The sequence below is a fragment of the Nicotiana attenuata genome, unplaced genomic scaffold (assembly GCF_001879085.1).
Source record: "Nicotiana attenuata strain UT unplaced genomic scaffold, NIATTr2, whole genome shotgun sequence".
Classification (NCBI taxonomy): domain Eukaryota; kingdom Viridiplantae; phylum Streptophyta; class Magnoliopsida; order Solanales; family Solanaceae; genus Nicotiana; species Nicotiana attenuata.
Genome location: NW_017671671.1, coordinates 166,746 through 188,493, shown reverse-complemented (window position 1 = coordinate 188,493; position 21,748 = coordinate 166,746). Strand labels below are relative to the sequence as shown.

The window sequence follows — 21,748 nt, the reverse complement described above, 5'->3', positions numbered from 1 at the left end:
GATTGGCTCTTCTTCTCCATTCTTTTTTCTTCTCCATTTTTTTAACTGTCAAACTGCATACACTTTCATTTTCTGCATTTTCAGGGAATGAACACTCATCCTCACTGATTTTTCACTCAACACACACTAATTCACCTGTTCATTCACTCTCATCGACTCACTCATAGAACGCAATTCTAAATCATTCTCTTACCTTGAAAACATTCTAAAAGTTCAAACATATATCCAAAACCAAAGAAAAGAGCGAGTGGAATTCTGGAGAAAAAACAAAAGCAAATAAAAGCTGTAGTTTATTGATGATGGATTTTGAGGTGATCTCTACCATTTTTCTGGGTTTCGAGCTACTATTCATCTAGTTTGGGGGCTGCTTCTGTTTGTTCATCACTGCTGAAACTCATTCTCCTATTTTCCGACCTTTAGCTGGTCTTTTAATTGTTGTTTCTACAATCAGGTATGTGAAACTCCCATGTAACTCTTCTTAGAATATAAAAATGAGAGTTTGAATCACTGAATATATGACCATGCTTAAATTCTATGTGTTCTTGGTGGTTTGATTACCATATCTGCTTACAGCTTCCTTCTATGTTCACTAGTGATCTTGTTTGTTCATCTTAGATTAAAAGTATAAACTAGGACTGATATGGTATCTATTGAGGAGTAATTTATATTTCAAAATTTGACAATCCATATTAAACAATGATTCTGTAGTAATAACTGATCATGGTCTGTTGTTTCACTCATTTGGTATTGCTCACGGCCAATCTGATGCACAAGGAAAGTCCAGTGGCTTTTCTCCTTGTAAATCATAGGGATTGATTGGATAAATGGACAATACACATCCCAGGAGCATGTTGAATAAGGATTAGTGTTCGAACGGGAGTTGTAAGAAGCAATAACATACATATTTGGTTCATTGGTTATAGCTGAAATCAAAACCCATTAGTTGTAGTTAGTTAGCAATAGTGGATTTTGAAATGTTTGAAGTTTAAGTCTCAAGACAAACGATGATTGGATTTCGGGTAATTTAGAAATTAACATTGTTGTAATATTTGAGCTTGTTATAGTTAGATATAGGCATATTTGATTTTGTAATATTAAAGTGGTTACTCATTGAGATTTGGTTTGTACAAAACTTATTGGGCCTGGCAAACATTTAGGACCATATCTGTAGGGTTCAATTACATCGAGCCTTTGAGTTCCGATGGCAGAACTCATCTAACAGGCCGTGTTGGGCCCAAGCCTTCATGGGCAGGGCCATTTCTAATTCATCCATTCCATAACTGTCTTTACAAACCTAGGCCAGCAGTAATGCTATAGGGACTTAATAAATTAGCAGCTCTAACAATGATAGGGAATTTGAATTAGAAAATTTTTCCCCTCCCCTTAAATATTTGTTGAGCTTGTAGTTTCTCGTTAGTTAGTTAAAGTCACAATGATCATGGGTCGTTTGTGATTATCGTGAGGGTTCTGTGAATGAAATCGAGTGGTACCTTTCCTTGGCCAAGAAAAAGGAGACCAATTCACCTGAATCTACCAAAAACAGAAACATTTTAGCTTAATTGCTTTGTTTTCGAATAATGTACTGAATGCCTTTCTCGCCAATTCATCTGGCTTCAATAACTCAAATTCATTAGTTGCTTTAGGCGAGATTAATAAATAAATAAATCATCGTGGCCATGGGTATGGTTCCCATGGCATGGTCACGATACGTAATCCCCAATTCGGGTGTGCATTTCATGCGACTCGACCATAACAACTTTGAACTTTAATAAAAATAAACATGTCGCAAAATGAGGGTGCATTTCATGTAGCGTGATTTGCGGTGTTTTCTAAAACGACAAGTGTACGTGTAACGACCCGGCCGGTCATTTTAAGAATTAATGCCCCGATCCCCCATTAACTACATTCCTCGTGTTTGTTTCTGCTTTTGTTTCTGCTATTGTGAGTTGTCGGGAAGATTTATTTGGAGTTTCCAAGAGTTTTGGGACACTTAGTCCCTAAGAGAGTTTAAGTTTTAAAATTTGGATCGTAGTCTGATCAGTGTGAAGACGACCTCGGAATGGAATTCTGTTGGTCCCGTTAGCTTTATTGGGTCATTTCAAGTTTAGGAGCGTGTCCGGATTGTGTTTTGGAGGTCCGTAGCTTATTTAGGCTTGAAATGCCGAAAGTCGAATTTTTGAAGTTTCCGGTTGATAGGTGAGATTTTGATATAGGGGTCAGAATGGAATTCCGTAAATTGCAGTAGGTTCGTTGGGTCATATGTGATGTGTGTGCAAACTTTCAGGTCATTCGGGCAAGGTTTGATAGACTTTCTGATCGAAAGCGGAATTTGGAAGTTTTTGGAATTCTTAGGCTTGAATTCAATGATGAATTGGTGTTTTGATGTTGTTTTGAGCGTTCCGAAGGTTGGAACAAGTTTGAATGATGTTTTAGGATTGGTTGGCATGTTTGGTTGAGGTCCTGGGGGCCTTGGGTGAGTTTCGGGTGCTTAACGGAAGTTGAATTTGACTTAGGAAAATTTGATGTTGACTGAACCTATCATAACCGCACCTGCGAAAATGGGGCCGCAGGTGCGGCACCGCAGAAGCGGGTTAGGGACGCAGAAGCGGAATTGGCTAGGCCCCAGGAAACCGCAGGTGCGGCTGGGTGACCGCAAATGCGGGACCGCAGATGCGGCTAAAAGATCGCAGATGCGGACCCAGCCAGTTAAGTAATTTACGCACCTGCGATGCCTTTTCCCTAGGTGCGGTCAGTGGATCGCAGATGCGGGAATAGCTGGGTAGAAATAGGAAATTTCAAGGGTTTGAAATCAAAACTTGGAAAAAAAGATTTGGAGCTCGGTTGAGGGCGATTTTGGGAGGATTTTGATGAGGAAATCAGTGGGTAACGGTTCCTAATCCCTTTCTAGTTGTATTCCTATAATCAAATCTTACTTTTATCATTTAATTTCGGATTTGGGATAAAAAATTGAGGAAAAGTGGAGAAAAGTTCTTAGGCCTAATTTTGGGGTTTTGATCTAGATTTTGATGTCGGATTGGAATAATTTTGGTATGAATAAACTCGCGAGAGTATGAGGATTCTGAATTTGTAAATTTTACCCGATCCCGAGACGTGGGCCGGGGAGGGGAGGGGGAGGGGGGAGGGGGGCATTTTGGTCATTTTTCCTATTTTGGCGTATTAGCTTAGAATTAATTAGTTAAATTAGTTACTTGAAGTGTTATTTATATTATGCAATCACTTTGAATAGATTTGGGCCATTTGGAGTCGGATACTCGTGGCAAGAACGTGGTATAGACTTGATTGAGCTAATTCGAGGTAAGTGGCTTATCTAACCTTGTGGAGGGGGGGGGGGGACATTCCCCCTTAGGATTTGGTATTGTTGATATATGAAATGCCTTGTACGTGAGGTGACGAGTGCGTACATGTGCTAATTGTTGAAAATCTGGTTTTCATTAAATAACTAAAATTGTGCATTTTTCCCCTGTTTATACTACTTGAAATTTAAGCCTACTGTTAGCTTAGGAAAGCATGTCTAAATGATTCAATTGTTTTACTTGCTCAAACTGTTTTATCTGAATTCTATGCAGCATGCTAGGTTATAAATACCTGTTTACCTTGGTATGAAATTGGATTGAATTGAATATTCTTCGTGTTGTTACTGTGTGTTTACTTTGGGACTGCGGCCGACTTCCCGGTAGATCCCCCTTGCCTGTTTATTTGGGACTACGGATTGATATTCCGATAGATCCCCCTGCACAGTTATATGGAACTACGGGACTGCACCCGATAGATTCCCCCAGTACTGGTATTTATATTTGGGACTACGGATCGGGATTTCCGGTAGATCCCCGCGCACTATGAGTTGGACTACGAGACGACACCCGGGAGATCCACTAGATATTTACATTTGGGGCTACAGGACGATATCCTGGTAGACCCCCGGTTGCTATCTCTGTGTTGAGCAGTATTCTTTCTGTGATATTTCCTCTGTTGTAATTGTTCGTATCCTCATCATTATACTGTGTTACTTCAAACTGTTTCGTTCTTGAATGAAATTGTGGATCCTTTCCTTGATATGGTTGTCTTTTTATTTTGGGACTACGGATGAGTATCCCGGGAGATCCTCTGCGTATATATTGATTTTGACTGTAGTGCGGGATACCAAGAGATCCCCAGCACATATATTGAGGATACCACGAGATCCCCAGCACATATATTGAGGATACCAAGAAATCCTCGGGATACCAAGAGAACCCTAGCACACATATTGAGGATACTGAGAGATCCCCGAGTATTTACGTTTGGGACTACGGGACGGGATCCCGGGAGATCCCCTATCGATGTTTCTGTGTACTGAGTGTATATTTGTCTCTGATTTCTTCTCATTTTCTGATATGTTTTGATTATACTGTTGCACCTTACACTGTCTTACCTTGCTATATATTTTTATAACCGGTAGGGCCCTGACCTTCCTCGTCACTACCCGATCGAGGTTAGGCTTGGCACTTACTAGGTACCGCTATGGTGTACTCATGCCCTTTCCTGCATATGTTTTTCGTGTGCAGATCCAGGTACATCGACTCAGCCATATCGTTAGCGAGGCGAGGCGATCTCTAGAGACTTTGATGTATATCGCCCACGTCCGCAGACCGAGGAGTCCCTATCTACTCTCTCTTTTTGTTATAGCGCTTCTGGATTTCTTCTTTTGTTTACACACTATGGAGTTAGGACACTTTGTAGTTATTCCATAGCTTGTGATTACATGAGATTCTGGGTTTTGGGAAATGTAGTTTCAGTTTGAGAGTTTGTATTGTATATGCCGAGCGGCATCTTAAATGTTTCATTATGTTATTCCGCAGCTTTTGACTAGTTTTATTCTGTTTTCTTTTTTTTGCAATTTGTTAGGCTTACCTAGTCGTAGAGACTAGGTGCCGTCACGATAGTTCACGGAGGGCGAACTTGTCACGACCGATTTTCCATAATAGGTCATGATGGCGCCTAACACCGTTGTCAGGCCAGCCGATGCGGAATGTGATTAAGTTCTCATTTTACTTTAGCCAAAGACAGTTATACTAGATTTTCGAATTTAAAGATAAGACCAGTAAAGATCATAAAGTGCTAAAATAGCGATACAACCCCAAAATAAATGTCTACTACTGTGTGTGCCAGAACCTGGTGTCACAAGCTACGGGCGACTAGTAGAATATACACAAAAGAATAATACGCTATCCTACTGTCTGAATTAGGATAGAAAGAAACAAAAAGTACAAGGAAGGACTTCTTGGCTGCGGATCGGCATGAAAGAGAAGCAGCTCACCGTAGAAGTCCCCAAGCGTGCTCACTGATGCGCACCAGGATGATGTCCAGATCCACCTGCCTCAAATCCTGTACATTTAAGTACAGAAACGTAGTATGAGTACATAAACCACATGTACTCCATAAGTATCCCGTCTAATCTCGAAGAAGTAGAGACGAGAGGTCGACTTGATACTTACTAAGGTCAAGATAATATAATAATAAAGTGAGATATACAACATGAAAAATTTCTAATAACACAAGTCTAAGAGAAGAGTCATATTCATGTTCTTGACATAACTAAACTACCAGTTTTCCCCTTTTCATATTAAACAAGTGATCATGTCATATCTAAATGTATGCATATAAATCATGCACAATCATGCCGAGGTCGACGGCCCGCTCCAACAGAAAGTAAATTGTGCACTGCCGAGGGTCGAGCGGCACGAACCATAGATGCATCTATTCTCACCGAGGCGATCGGCCCGGTCCATAATCATCAAGAAAATATCAGGAAAGCACATAAGGCTCAATTACATACAAGGGAATTCCTACCAAGGCTCAACAAACTCATAAGTTCACTTTTCATTTCCTCAAGTCTCTAGCAAATCATAAATGATCGTATTGGCAATTTAAAACAAGAAATATTCCCCAATTACACATGACGTGGGTCCTAAACTACCCGAACAATTATCATTATAGTAGCTACGCACGGACTCTCGTCACCTAGTACGTACGTAGCCCCCGCATTTAACAACAATTACTCATTTATAATCCTATGGGGACAATTCCCTCTTACAAGGTTAGAAAGGAGACTCACCTCACTCCAAAGTGCACTTCCAATGTCCAAGAACGAGCCCAAGTCCTTAATTCGAAGCCGAACAATCCCAAACTAATCAAATGAAGTAAGAACTAGTAAATAAAGGCTCACAAGGTCGAACTCTAACTATTTAGGCAATTTTCTAACCATTAACACAAGTTTCCTAAATTTCGACCCCGGGCCCACGTGCCCGGATTCCAAGATTTTTCGAAGAAAGTTGTTCTCTATCACCTAAGGATCACAAATATATGATTTCTAGTTCATTACATGGCAAATTTTTATGATAAATTCTTAGTTTTATTGAAACCCTAGGTCTAGCTCAAATTCTTGATTTTTTACTAAATTTTTGGTGTTTAATCTACCTAATATACATGTATTTAAGCTAAGGATGAAGGGAAATTACTTACCTTACCAAGTTATGTGGAAATCCTCTCTTGGAAGAACCCAAATCGCCTAAGTGTAGAGTGAAAAATGAGAGAAATGAGTTTGAGTTCGTATTAAATGAACCCTTCTGCCCCCAGTTATTTTCGCATTTGCGGAAGTATTTCCGCTTCTGCGGAATCCGCTTCTGCGGAATTTGGCCGCTTCTGCGGCTTTTGGGATTTGGGGCTCGACCGCTTCTGCGGTCCGGGGGCCGCATAGGCGGAACCCCTTCTGCGGTCCCTGGGCCGCTTTTGCGGTTTCCCCTGGCCTGCCCCTTCTCCGCTTCTGCGATCTAATGACCGCATCTGCGGTCCTTATGACAGAAGCAACAAGCTTCAGTCATTTTCCAAATTCTAACTTCACTCGAGCCTCGCTCGTTTGACGATCGGGGCTCCCGTGCCCCGCCCGAACATACCGACAAGTCTGAAATCACGAGGCGGACCTACTCGAACCCTCGAAACACTCAAAACAACGCTAAATCGAGGAATCAACTCCAAAACCAAATGAATCAAATCGTTGAACTTCAAGTTCTTAATTCTCCTCCAACGGGTCAAAACGCCCTTAAACTACTCGGATTGACACCAAATTTTACGGGTAAGTCTTAACTGATATGTCGGACTTGTACCAAGTTTCGGAATCAAAATCCGCACCCGATACCTAGGAAAACAATGATTTCTTAGTTTATTTAAACCTTTGAAACTTTAACTTAACAATTTCACATAAAAATTCATTACTCGGGCTAGGGACCTCGGAATTCGATTTCGGGCATACGCGTAGGTCCCATATTTTCCCACGAACCCTCAGAAATTGTCAAATCACAATTCCGGGTCCGTTTCCCCAAAATGTTGACCTAAGTCAAACTTGGCCTTTTTAAAGAAACTTAAAGAAGCAACTAGACTTATTCTTGCTCAAAACTCTTCTAACTTCCGAACCACCCGTCCCCGCAAGTCATAAATTAGCTAAAGCAAGTGCGGGAAGTCTTATTTAAGGGAACGGGGTTCACAAACGCAAAACGACCGGTCGGGTCGTTATATTCTCCACCTCTAAAACAAACGTTCGTCCTCGAACGGACATAGAAAATTACCTGGACAGCTGAATAAGTGGGGATATCTGCTCCGCATGTCCTCCTCGGACTCCCAGGTCGCCTCCTCGACCTGTTGGCCCCTCCACTGGACTCTTACCGCAGAAATCCTCTTGGACCTCAACTGGCAATCATGTCTATCAACAATGGCAACTGGCTCCTCCTCGTAGCCCAAGCTCTCATCTAACTGAATGGTACTGAAATCTAACACATGTGAATGGTCGGCATGATACTTCTGAAGCATCGATACATGGAAGACTGGATGAACTCCTGATAAACTGGGAGGTAAAGCAAGCTCATAGGCAACCTCTCCAACTCGCCTCAACACCTCAAAGGGGCCAATAAACCTTGGGCTTAGCTTGCCCTTCTTCCCAAACCTCATAATGCCCTTCATTGGCGAGACTTTCAAGAGAACCTTCTCGCCAATCGTGAATGATACATCACGTGCCTTCTGATCCGCGTAACTCTTCTGCCTGGACTGAGCTGTGCGGAGCCTCTCCTGAATCAACTTTACCTTATCCAAGGCATCCTGTACCAAATCTGTGCCAAGTAACTTAGCCTCACCGGGCTCAAACCACCCAATAGGAGAACGACAACGCCGACCATACAATGCCTCATACGGGGCCATCTCTATGCTGGACTGATAGCTATTATTGTATGCAAACTCCGCCAAGGGCAAGAACTGATCCCACTGCCCTCCAAAGTCGATCACACATGCTCTAAGCATATCCTCTAAAATCTGAACAGTCCGCTCCGACTGCCCGTCGGTCTGAGGATGGAATGCCGTGCTGAGCTCTACGCGGGTCCCCAACTCACTCTGAACAGCTCTCCAGAAATGGGAAGTGAACTGAGGGCCTCTGTCCGATATGATGGAAACCGGCACACCGTGCAACCTGACTATCTCCCGAATGTAAATCTGAGCATATCTCTCCGCCGTATAAGTAGTCGCCACCGGAATGAAGTGGGCCGACTTGGTCAACCTATCCACAATAACCCACACTGAATCAACCTTCCGCTGAGTCCGCGGCAACCCAACCACGAAATCCATGGTAATGCGCTCCCACTTCCATTCCGGAATGGGCATCTACTGAAGTAGGCCACCTGGCCTCTGGTGCTCATATTTGACCTGCTGGCAATTCAAACATCTAGCAACATACTCCACTATGTCCTTCTTCATCCTCCGCCACCAGTAGTGCTGTCTCAAGTCACGATACATCTTCGTGGCACCCGGATGGATGGAATACCTCGAACTGTGGGCCTCCTCTAGAATCCTCTCTCTCAAACCATCAACATTAGGAACACATACACGGCCCTGTAGCCGTAACACACCATCCTCGCCAATAGAAATCTCCTTGGCACCTCCCTGAAGTACCGTCTCTCTGAGGACCGCCAAATATGGATCATCGAACTGTCGGGCCTTAATCTGCCCCAATAACGAAGACTGAGCAACCACACATGCTAGAACTCGGCTGGGCTCCGAAATGTCCAACCTCACAAGTCTGTTAGCTAAAGACCGGATGTCCAAAGCTAATGGTCTCATCTCGGTAGGAATGAACGCCAAGCTACCCATACTCTCCGCCTTTTTGCTCAAGGCATCCGTGACCACATTGGCCTTACCTGGATGATAAAGAATGGTAATGTCATAATCCTTTAGTAACTCAAGCCACCTGCGCTGCCTCAAATTAAGATCCCTCTGCTTGAACAAATGCTGCAAGCTGCGATGGTCTGTATAAACCTCACATGACACTCCATATAAATAATGCCTCCATATCTTAAGAGCATGAACAATCGCCGCCAACTCTAGATCGTGCACAGGGTAATTCTTCTCATGAACCTTCAGCTGACGTGAAGCATATGCAATAACTCGCCCCTCCTGCATCAATACACATCCCAAGCCAATGCGAGAAGCGTCACAATACACTGTATACATCCCTGAACCGGAAGGCAATACAAGAACTGGTGCCGTAGTCAAAGCCGTCTTGAGCTTCTGGAAGCTCTCCTCACAATCATCGGACCAACAGAACGGGGCACCCTTTTGGGTCAATCTGGTCAGGGGTGATGCAATAGATGAAAAGCCCTGCACAAATCGCCGGTAATAACCTGCTAACCCCAAGAAACTCCTGATCTCGGTCACTGAAGTAGGACGTGGCCAACTCTGAACTGCCTCAATCTTCTTGGGATCCACCTTAATACCCTCCCCTGACACTACATGCCCCAAGAATGCTACTGACTCCAGCCAAAACTCACACTTAGAGAACTTAGCATAAAGCTGCTGCTCTCGCAAGGTCTGAAGCACTACTCTCAAATGCTGCTCGTGCTCCCCCAGGCTACGCGAGTATATCAGGATGAGGCCTGAACACCCTGTTCATCAGATCCATAAATGCTGCTGGAGCATTAGTCAAGCCAAAGGACATCACCAGAAACTCATAGCGGCCATATCTAGTCCTGAATGCGGTCTTCGGAACATCTGAATCCCGAATCTTCAACTGATGATACCGTGACCTCAGGTCGATCTTAGAGAACACCCTAGCACCCTGCAACTGGTCAAACAAATCATCAATACGGGGTAATGGATACTTGTTTTTTATGGTGACTTTGTTTAACTAGCGGTAATCAATGCACATCCGCATAGTCCCATCCTTCTTCTTCACAAATAGCACTGGTGCACCCCAAGGCGATACACTGGACCTAACAAACCCTTTAGCTAACAACTCCTCCAACTGCTCCTTCAGCTCCTTAGGAGCTATACGGTACGGCGGGATAGATATAGGCTGAGTGCCTGGAGCCAAATCAATACAGAAATCAATATCACGATCTGGTGGCATGCCTGGAAGATTGGAAGGAAAAACATCAGCAAACTCTCGGACTACTGGCACTGAATCAATCGTCGGGGAATCTGCGATGGTGTCTCGAACATAAGCTAAGTAGGCCAAACACCCCTTCTCAAACATGCGCTGATCCTTCAGGAAGGAAATGACCCTGCTAGGCGTATCAACTGTGGAACCCTTCCACTCTAATCTCGGCATCACTGGCATCCCTAGAGAAGTAGTCTTGGCATGGCAATCTAGAACGACGTGATGTGGGGATAACCAATCCATGCCCAGGATAACCTCAAAATCGATCATATCGAGCAACAAAAGATCTGCTCTAGTCTCAAGACCACAGAAAGTAACCACACAAGACCGGCAAATCCGGTTCACAACCACAGAATCACCCATAGGAGTGGACACATGAACAGGAACACCCAAAGGCTCCGGAGAAATAGCCAGGAAACGAGCAAACAGATATGATACATATGAATAAGTAGACCTTGGATAAAATAACACCGATGTATTTCTACCACTGACGGAAATAATACCTGTGATGACGGCATCTGAGGCCAATGCATCTGGCCTGGCTGGAAGAGCGTCAAATCTAGCTGGAGCACCGGCTGTCTGGCCCCCAACTGACTGAGTAGTAGCTCGCTGACCTCTCCCTGTCTGGCCTCTACCCCTGGAACGACCTCTACCAGTCTGCTCTCCACCTCTAGGCGGCTGGACCGCTGGTGCTGGAGTCATAGGCTGTTGCCCCTGCTATACTGCCTTGCCACTAAGCCTGGGGCAGTATCTCCTCATGTGGCCTGCGTACCCGCACTCAAAACAACGTGGTGCAGCGGCCTGCTATCCGGATGGCTGACCCTGAATACCAGAAGGCCCACTAGAAGAAGCCTGAGTAGCCGGCGGGCGGTAATAACTCTCCGGCATAGCACTGAAATAAGGNGCTAACCCCCAACGAAAACTACCTGATCTCGGTCACTGAAGTAGCACGTGGCCAACTCTGAACTGCCTCAATCTCTTGGGATCCACCTTAATACCCTCCCCTGACACTATATGCCCCAAGAATGCCACTGACTCCAGCCAAAACTCACACTTAGAGAACTTAGCATAAAGTACGTTTGCGTCTCGCAACGGTACGTCGAAGCACTACTCTCTAAATAGCTGCTCGTCGCTCCCCCACGGCTACGTCGAGTATATACAGGATGTCGTCAATGAAGACGATGACGAAAGAATCAATATATGGCCTGGACACCATTTTCATCAGATCCATAAATGCCGCTGGAGCATTAGTCAAGCCAAAGGACATCACCAGAAACTCATAGTGGCCATATCTAGTCCTGAATGCGGTCTTCGGAACATCTGAATCTCGAATCTTCAACTGATGATACCCTGACCTCAGGTCGATCTTAGAGAACACCCTAGCACCCTGCAGCTGGTCAAACAAATCATCAATACGGGGCAATGGATACTTGTTTTTGATGGTGACTTTGTTCAACTGGCGGTAATCAATGCACATCCGCATAGTCCCATCCTTCTTCTTCACAAATAGCAGTGGTGCACCCCAAGGCGATACACTGGGCCTAACAAACCCTTTAGCTAACAACTCCTCTAACTGCTCCTTCAGCTCCTTCAGCTCCTTAGGAGCCATACGGTACGGCGGGATAGATATAGGCTGAGTGCCTGGAGCCAAATCAATACAAAAATCAATATCACGATCTGGTGGCATGCCTGGAAGATCGAAAGGAAAAACATCGGCGAACTCTCGAACTACTGGCACTGAATCAATCGTCGGGGAATCTGCGACGGTGTCTCGAACATAAGCTAAGTAGGCCAAACACCCCTTCTCAACCATGCGCTGAGCCTTCAGGAAGGAAATGACCCTGCTAGGCGTATCAACTGTGGAACCCTTCCACTCCAATCTCGGTATCGAGCAACAGAAGATCTGCTCTAGTCTCAAGACCATAGAAAGTAACCACACAAGATCGGTAAATCCGGTTCACAACCACAGAATCACCCACAGGAGTGGAAACATGAACAGGAACACCCAAAGGCTCCGGAGAAATAGCCAGGAAACGAGCAAACAGAGATGATACATATGAATAAGTAGACCCTGGATCAAATAACACTGATGCATCTCTACCGCTGACGGAAATAATACCTGTGATGACGGCATCTGAGGCCAATGCATCTGGCCTGGCTGGAAGAGCGTAGAATCTAGCTGGAGCACCGGCTGTCTGGCCCCCAACTGACTGAGTAGTAGCTGGCTGACCTCTCCCCGTCTGGCCTCTACCCCTGGAACGGCCTCTACCAGTCTACTCTCCACCTCTAGGCGGCTGGGCTGCTGGTGCTGGAGTCATGGGCTGCTGCCCCTGCTATATTGCCTTGCCCCTAAGCCTGGGGTAGTATCTCCTCATGTGGCCTGCATCCCCGCACTCAAAACAACGTGGTGGGGCGGCCTGCTATCCGGATGGCTGACCCTGAATACCAGAAGGCCCACTAGAAGAAGCCTGAATAGCCGGCGGGCGATAAGAACTCTCTGGCATGGCGCAGAAATAGGAGCGCGCTGGAGCACCCCGAGCCGGTGGTGGTGCTGGAACTGGGGGCCTACTGGGCTAACCCCTCCCAAAGTGACCTCTGCCCCTAGCTGGGGCGCCTCTGAACTCTCCTGAGAATCTGGCCCTCTTATCCTGCTGCATCTGCTCTCTACCCCTCAAACGGTAACCCTCAATCCTGCGGGCAATCTCAAGTACTAGCTGATATCCAGTGCCCATCTCTACCTCACGAGCCATACCCGACCGGATAGTGGGATGTAATCCCGCAACAAACCTCCGTACTCTCTCTGCCTCTGTGGGGAGTATCATGAGTGCATGGCGATACAGCTCAGAGAACCTCGCCTCGTAGTCGGTCACTGACATATGACCCTGCTCCAGATACTCAAACTGATGACGCAACTCTTCCCTCTCAGAGGGTGGAATGTACCGATCAAGGAACAACTGAGTGAACTGACCCCAAGTGAGGGGAGGAGCGCCTGCTAGCCTGCTAAGTAAATAAGACTGCCACCAACTACGGGCCGTGCCCTCCAGCTCAAAAGTAGTGAAGTCGACTCCATGCGACTCCAATATCCTCATGTTGTGCAGTCTATACCTGCACCTGTCAATGAAATCCTGGGCATCCTCATGACGCTCGCCCCCGAAGACTGGAGGGTGCAACCTGGTCCATCTGTCTAACAACTTCTGCGGATCGCCGTCCATAGCTGGCCTGGGCTGGGGTGCCACTACAGCAACTGGCTGAACCCCCTCCGCGGGTAGTGCACCCGGAGTATGATAAACTGCGGCTGTATGACCTGGAGCTTGTGCGGTACGGGTCTGTGCTCCCCCTCCTGCCTGTGAGGTAGCTGGATCTGCTGGAAATAAACCAGCCTGAGTCATAGTGTCCATGAACCGAAGCATACGGCCCATGACCTCCTGAAATCGCGGCGCAGTCATGAAATCCACCGGAGTCGCCACAGCTGCGGGCGCCTTGCCCTGCTACTCAATAATGGGATCCCTCGCAGGGTCTGCTGGTGGTGCAACTGGAATAGCTCTGGGACGCCTTCATCCCCTACCACGGGCCGGTGCCCTCCCCCGGCCTCTACCTCGGCCTCTAGCAACTGGGGAAGCAGCTCCTCCCGGGTCCGGAACGTTGGCGGTACGAGTCCTCACCATCTGTGAGAGAATAGAAGAGGAAATTTAGTACACTGACCACTGCACGATGGAAAATGAATAAAGAGTAGTCTTTCCTAACACCCTATAGCCTCTCGAAGATGAATACAGACGTCTCCGTCCGATCTACAAGACTCTATTAGGTTTGCCCATAACTTGTGAGACCTACGTAAACCTAGTGCTCTGATACCATGTAGTCACGACCCATTTTTCATAATAGGTCATGATGGCGCCTAACACCGTTGACAGGCCAGCCGATGCGGAATGTGATTAAGTTCTCATTTTACTTTAGCCAAAGACAGTTATACTAGATTTTCGAATTTAAAGATAAGACCAGTAAAGATCATAAAGTGCTAAAATAGCGATACAACCCCAAAATAAATGTCTACTACTGTGTGTGCCAGAACCTGGTGTCACAAGCTACGGGCGACTAGTAGAATATACACAAAAGAATAATACACTATCCTACTGTCTGAATCAGAATAGACAGAAACAAAAAGTACTAGAAAGGACTTCTTCGGCTGCGGATCGGCATGAAAGAGAAGCAGCTCACCGTAGAAGTCCCCAAGCGTGCTCACTGATGCGCACCAGGATGATGTCCAGATCCAGCTGCCTCAAATCCTGTACATTTAAGTACAGAAACGTAGTATGAGTACATAAACCACATGTACTCAGTAAGTATCCCGTCTAATCTCGAAGAAGTAGAGACGAGAGGTCGACTTGATACTTACTAAGGTCAAGATAATATAATAATAAAGTGAGATATACAGCATGAAGAATTTCCAATAACACAAGTTTAAGAGAAGAGTCTTATTCACGTTCTTGACATAATTAAACTACCGGTTTTCCCTTTTTCATATTAAACAAGCAATCACGTCATATCTAACTGTAAGCATATAAATCATGCACAATCATGCCGAGGTCGACGGTCCGCTCCGACAGAAAAATAAATTGTGCACTGCCGAGGGTCGAGCGGCACGAACCATAGATACATCTATTATCACCGAGGCGATCGGCCCGATCCATAATCATCAAGAAAATATCAAGAAAAACACATAAGGCTCAATTACATACAAGGGAATTCCTACCAAGGCTCAACAAACTCATACGTCCACCTCTCATTTCCTCAAGTTTTTAGCAAATCAAAATGATCAATGGCAATTTAAAATAAGAGATATTTCCCAATTAGACATGACGTGGGTCCTAAACTACCCGAACAATTATCAATATAGTAGCTACGCACGGACTCTCGTCACCTAGTACGTACGTAGCCCCCGCATTTAACAACAATTACTCATTGATAATCCTATGGGGACAATTCCCTCTTACGAGGTTAGAAAGGAGACTCACCTCGCTCCAAAGTGCACTTCCAATGTCCAAGAACGAGCCCAAGTCCTTAATTCGAAGCCGGACAATCCCAAACTAATCAAACGAAGTAAGAACTAGTAAATAAAGGCTTACAAGGTTGAATTCTAGCTATTTAAGCAATTTCCTAACCATTTACACAAGTTTCCTAAATTCCGACCCCGGGCCCACGTGCCCGGACTCCGAGATTTTTCGAAGAAAGTTGTTCTCTATCACCTAAGGATCACAAATATATGATTTCTAGTTCAGTACATGGCAAATTATGTGATAAAAACTTAGTTTTCATTAAACCCTAGGTCTAGCTCAAATCCCTTGATTTTACCTAATTTTTAGTGTTAAATCTACCTAATGTTTATGTATTTGAACTAAAAATGAGTGGGGATTACTTACCTTGCAATGTTATGTTGAAACCTCCTCTTTGGAATCACCAAAATCGCCTAAGTGTTGAGAGTAATGTGGAAGAAATGAGTTTGGGTTCGTATTAATGAACCCTTCTGACCCCAGTTATTTTCGCATCTGCGGAAGTATTTCCGCTTCTGCGGAATTTGGCCGCTTCTGCGGCTTTTGGGATTTGGGGCTCGACCGCTTCTGTGGTCTGGGGGCCGCATAGGCGGAATCGCTTCTGCGGTCCCTGGGCCGCTTTTGCGGTTTCCCCTGGCCTGCCCCTTCTCCGCTCTGCAAACTATTGACCACATCTGCGGTCCAAGAACCGCAGATGCGGTTATGACAGAAGCAGCAAGCTTCAGTCATTTTCCAAATTCTAACTTCACTCGAGCCCCGCTCGTTTGACGCTCGAGGCTCCCGTGCCCCGCCCGAACATACCGACAAGTCTGAAATCACGAGGCGGACCTACTCGAACCCTCGAAACACTCAAAACAACGCTAAATCGGGAAATCAACCCCAAAACCAAATGAATCAAATCATTGAACTTCAAGTTCTTAATTCTCCTCCAACGGGTCAAAACGCCCTTAAACTACTCGGATTGACACCAAATTTTACGGGTAAGTCTTAACTGATATTTCGAACTTTTACCAAGTTTCGGAATCGAGATCCGAACACGATACCTAGGAAAACAATGATTTCTTAGTTTATTTAAACCTTTGAAACTTAACAATTTTACATAAAAATTCATTACTCGGGCTAGGGACCTCGGAATTTGATTCTGGGCATACGCCCAGGTCCCATATTTTCCCACGGACCCTCAGAAATTGTCAAATCACGATTCTGGGTCCGTTTTCCCAAAATGTTGACCGAAGTCAAACTTGGCCTTTTTAAAGAAACTTAAAGAAGCAACTAGACTTATTCTTGCTCAAAACTCTTCTAACTTCCGAACCACCCATCCCCGCAAGTCATAAATTAGCATAAGCAAGTGCGGGAAGTCTTATTTAAGGGAACGGGGTTCAAAAATGCAAAACGACCGGTCGGGTCGTTACATTCTCCACCTCTTAAACAAACGTTCGTCCTCGAACGGACATAGAAAAGTACCTGGACTGCTGAATAAGTGGGGATATCTGCTCCGCATGTCCTCCTCGGACTCCCAGGTCGCTTCCTCGACCGGTTGGCCCCCCCACTGGACTCTTACCGCAGAAATCCTCTTGGACCTCAACTGGCGATCCTGTCTATCAACAATGGCAACTGGCTCCTCCTCGTAGCCCAAGCTCTCATCTAACTGAATGGTACTGAAATCCAACACGTGAGAATGGTCGGCATGATACTTTCGAAGCATCGATACATGGAAGACTGGATGAACTCCCGATAAACTGGGAGGTAAAGCAAGCTCATAGGCAACCTCTCCAACTCGCCTCAACACCTCAAAGGGGCCAATAAACCTTTAGCTTAGCTTGCCCTTCTTCCCAAACCTCATAATGCCCTTCATTGGCGAGACTTTCAAGAGAACCTTCTCGCCAATCGTGAATGATACATCACGTGCCTTTTGGTCCGCGTAACTCTTCTGCCTGGACTGAGCTGTGCGGAGCCTCTCCTGAATCAACTTTACCTTATCCAAGGCATCCTGTACCAAATCTGTGCCAAGTAACTTAGCCTCACCGGGCTCAAACCACCCAATAGGAGAACGACAACGCCGACCATACAATGCCTCATACGGGGCCATCTCTATGCTGGACTGATAGCTATTATTGTACGCAAACTCTGCCAAGGGCAAGAACTGATCCCACTGCCCTCCAAAGTCGATCACACATGCTCTAAGCATATCCTCTAAAATCTGAACAGTCCGCTCCGACTGCCCGTCAGTCTGAGGATGGAATGCCGTACTGAGCTCTACGCGAGTCCCCAACTCACTCTGAACAGCTCTCCAGAAATGGGAAGTGAACTGAGGCCCTCTGTCCGATATGATGGAAACCGGCACACCGTGCAACCTGACTATCTCCCGAATGTAAATCTGAGCATATCTCTCCGCCGTATAGGTAGTCGCCACCGGAATGAAGTGGGCCGACTTGATAAACCTATCCACAATAACCCACACTGAATCAACCTTCCGCTGAGTCCGCGGCAACCCAACCACGAAATCCATGGTAATGCGCTCCCACTTCCATTCCGGAATGGGCATCTACTGAAGTAGGCCACCTGGCCTCTGGTGCTCATATTTGACCTGCTGGCAAATTCAAACATCTAGCAACATACTCCACTATGTCCTTCTTCATCCTCCGCCACCAGTAGTGCTGTCTCAAGTCACGGTACATCTTCGTGGCACCCGGATGGATGGAATACCTCGAACTGTGGGCCTCCTCTAGAATACTCTCTCTCAAACCATCAACATTAGGAACACATACACGGCCCTGTAGCCGTAACACACCATCCTCGCCAATAGAGATCTCCTTGGCACCTCCCTGAAGTACCGTCTCTCTGAGGACCGCCAAATGTGGATCATCGAACTGTCGGGCCTTAATCTGCCCCAATAACGAAGACTGAGCAACCACACATGCTACAACTCGGCTGGGCTCCGAGATGTCCAACCTCACAAGTCTGTTAGCTAAAGACCGGATGTCCAAAGCTAATGGTCTCATCTCGGCAGGAATGAACGCCAAGCTACCCATACTCTTCGCCTTTCTGCTCTAGGCATCCGCGACCACATTCGCCTTACCTGGATGATAGAGTATGGTAATGTCATAATCCTTTAGTAACTCAAGCCACCTGCGCTGTCTCAAATTAAGATCTCTCTGCTTGAACAAATGCTGCAAGCTGCGATGGTCGGTGTAAACCTCACATGACACACCATACAAATAATGCCTCCATATCTTGAGAGCATGGACAATCGCTGCCAACTCTAGATCGTGCACAGGGTAATTCTTCTCATGAACCTTCAACTGACGTGAAGCATATGCANAAGATGACGATTATCGAGAATTTTACTCTCTTTCCAAAGGGAAAGTCTCACGTATATTATATCTCCCAGAAGCTAGAGGGCGAGAGTGTTTTCCATCAGAGGGATGGATCTGCACCGCGTCATACACTAGAGAGGTAAACTTGTTGCATCCTTTTTCTCGTACCCTAATTCAACTTCCTCCACAACAGGCCTTATTGGCTTTTGATTGCGACAATACAGATGATGGATATCCATGCATCGACCAAGCTGTGTTATCTGCTAGTCCTTCTCTTACATCGGATTATGTATTAATGGTTTCTTTTTATGGATATAAAGATTGTTTGGCTTTTTGGCGACCTGGAGATCTTAACTGGACTAATATGATAATCGACAGATCTATAGTAATGGGTGGAGTTGCCAGTCTCAAATACTATAAGGGTAAATTTTATGTTGTGTATTACTCTGGTCAAGTTTGGGTTTATGATGTAACAATTGGAGAGTCATATGATTTTTTTCAGCTTGAGGATGATATGTTTAAATGGCTATTAGTTCAGTTCTACCTAGTAGAAGTATCAGGTGTACTATTATTGGTTAGCCGAGGTGCCTCAAAGGATCCAAATGGTGGTGCTGAGACCTTTAAATTTAAAGTATTTGAATTAGATGTAATTGAAGGTGAATTGAAGGAGATTAATAAGTTGGGAGAATCATCAATTTTCGTGGGCCGTAATGGAGCAAGTTCTATTGATGATTGGACTTATATCTATAGTATATTGGAAGGAGGGGGCGGAAGAGATATGGGGGCTTACGATCTTGAAAGTGAAAAAATTGAATCTTTTTATCCTGGATTGTCACTAAGTCCTATTTGCCCGCCAACTTGGGTTGCACCATCGTTCTAGTAATGTGATTGATATTTTCTTTATTGTTTCATTTCAATGTGGTTATTTTCTTATTTCCCAGTTTATTATTTTGAAGCTAAGTTGATCTATTTATTTTTCTTCAATGTAATCTTGGAGATGTATTAATGTTATTTTACTTAATCAATTATAATTATGCTTTTTAGATGATTTTGAGGCTAATAATATAACATTTGCAAATAAAAACCATTTAATTTGATTCCCCTCTTACATTCTAATTTCAGTGTTCTATTTTCACTATGAAAAGAAATCACAAGAAATTTGATTTGAAAAATCGAACTAGCTGTTACCTCTGTTGATTAGAGTTTAAGCTCGTCCAAATACTTTAATACTATTTTCTCCTTTTCTGGTTTTGTTGCATTAGGATTGGTATTTGTTTTTCTTGAAGTTCACAAGCGACTTCATCAAGAAATATAATTTTTATTGGAAAACATATGTTCATCGAGTTATGAAATAACTACATAGATGATTTGCCATAATATAAAGAAGTACAGTGACATACTTGAATTAAATATATCAATCAGATTAATGATTTGAATTAATAAAATAAAATGTGTTACTTCTGTTATACAAAGTAAATCATAAAATTGACATATATATCATGTAGTTTGATCAAGGGTATCATGTAGGGGTGTACATGAACCGGGTTGGTTCAGTTTTATACGGGTTTGGATTGGTTCGGGTTTATCGGGTATTTTGATTTTTTTGTTATGTGAATATTATTTCAATCTTACTTTGTTAAATTTTTTATAAGTAAATATATGTTTAGTAAAAAAATTAAAAAATTGACAAATATATGAGCTATTAAAATATTTTTATGGAAGAATTTTCTTAGTAACGCACATGATAGGTATTTTTTTGTCGACTGACAATAATTTTACGTTGATGTACACTTAGGTTAACCGAATTTAATAATTTAACATAAAAATAAATATGAACCTATATAATGATATGTTCTATTTAATATTAAATTATTGAAATACTTTTTCAAATTCAAAAAAGATATAAGAATCTAATAGATCTTGACATATGAATTGAAAGAACAAAAAGATTGACACATTTCACTAACACTTAATACTAAAATGGTCATACAACCCATTATTTAAGTTAATACATATGGAGCACTTCACATTTAACTAAATATTATATCCCATAAGAGAATCGCAAATATTTCTAGACATTTTTTAACGAAAATTCTATAAAAGTCTTACAAATATATATATATATAAATTACATATTTATATGTAGGTTTGATTCGGATTTTTTTTACCTCAATACCAAATCAAATCAAACCAAATCTAATCGGATTTTTTAATTGGTTTGGTTTGACTTTTCAGTTTTGTGCGGTTTTTCCGGTTCGCTTTGTACAACCTAAGGGTATATATGTGTTACAAGCCAAAACCCTAGAGGAAGTCTCTGGATATTATCCCTTATGCTTTCAAAGAAATTTATTTAAATAAAAAATATTTCGGATTACGCGGAAATAAAACCTAAATCAAACTAGTTTCGTAAAAGTTGATAGAAAAAACTTGTCCCAACTTGGTATTCCAAATTCTTTTAAAGTATTCCAAATTATAGTCAAAATTGGAATATACTAATAAAAACGACCTATATACAGTGGCGGATCCACCCCTTTAAGAAGGGGTGGCATGGCACCCGCTAAAATGATAAAAAATTTATATATCTATGTATAAATTTTCTTAAACTAGGTTAAATATCTAATCCTGCCACCCGCAGCCGTAAACTAGACAAAGGTGCCATGACTGGTAGATCTGTGACGACCCGGCCAGTCGTCTTATGAGTTACCGCCCTGTTTCCCCCATTTTAAGCTTCTTTATGCTTCATTATCCGTGTCATGTGTGTTCGAAGTGCTTTGGAGTGGTTTTGGTAGGAAATGCGACACTTAGTCTCTTTAAGGAAAGCTTAGTTTGGAAAAGTCAACCGAATGTTGACTTATGTGTTAGAGGGCTCGGATGTGATTTTCGGTGGTTCGATTAGCTTCGGGGGATGA

The 21,748-nt window shown here is 43.9% G+C and overlaps 1 protein-coding gene across 1 annotated transcript in view; it reads left to right on the top strand.

The window, feature by feature from the left end:
* Positions 1-19,719, top strand: part of LOC109209609 — a 29,533-nt gene extending 9,814 nt beyond the window's left edge. Inside the window, exon 2 of the mRNA XM_019372917.1 lies at positions 18,836-19,719. Within this exon, the coding sequence (XP_019228462.1) occupies positions 18,836-19,719 (884 nt within the window). The remainder of the gene's footprint in view (positions 1-18,835) is intronic.
* Positions 19,720-21,748: the final 2,029 nt, after the last annotated feature.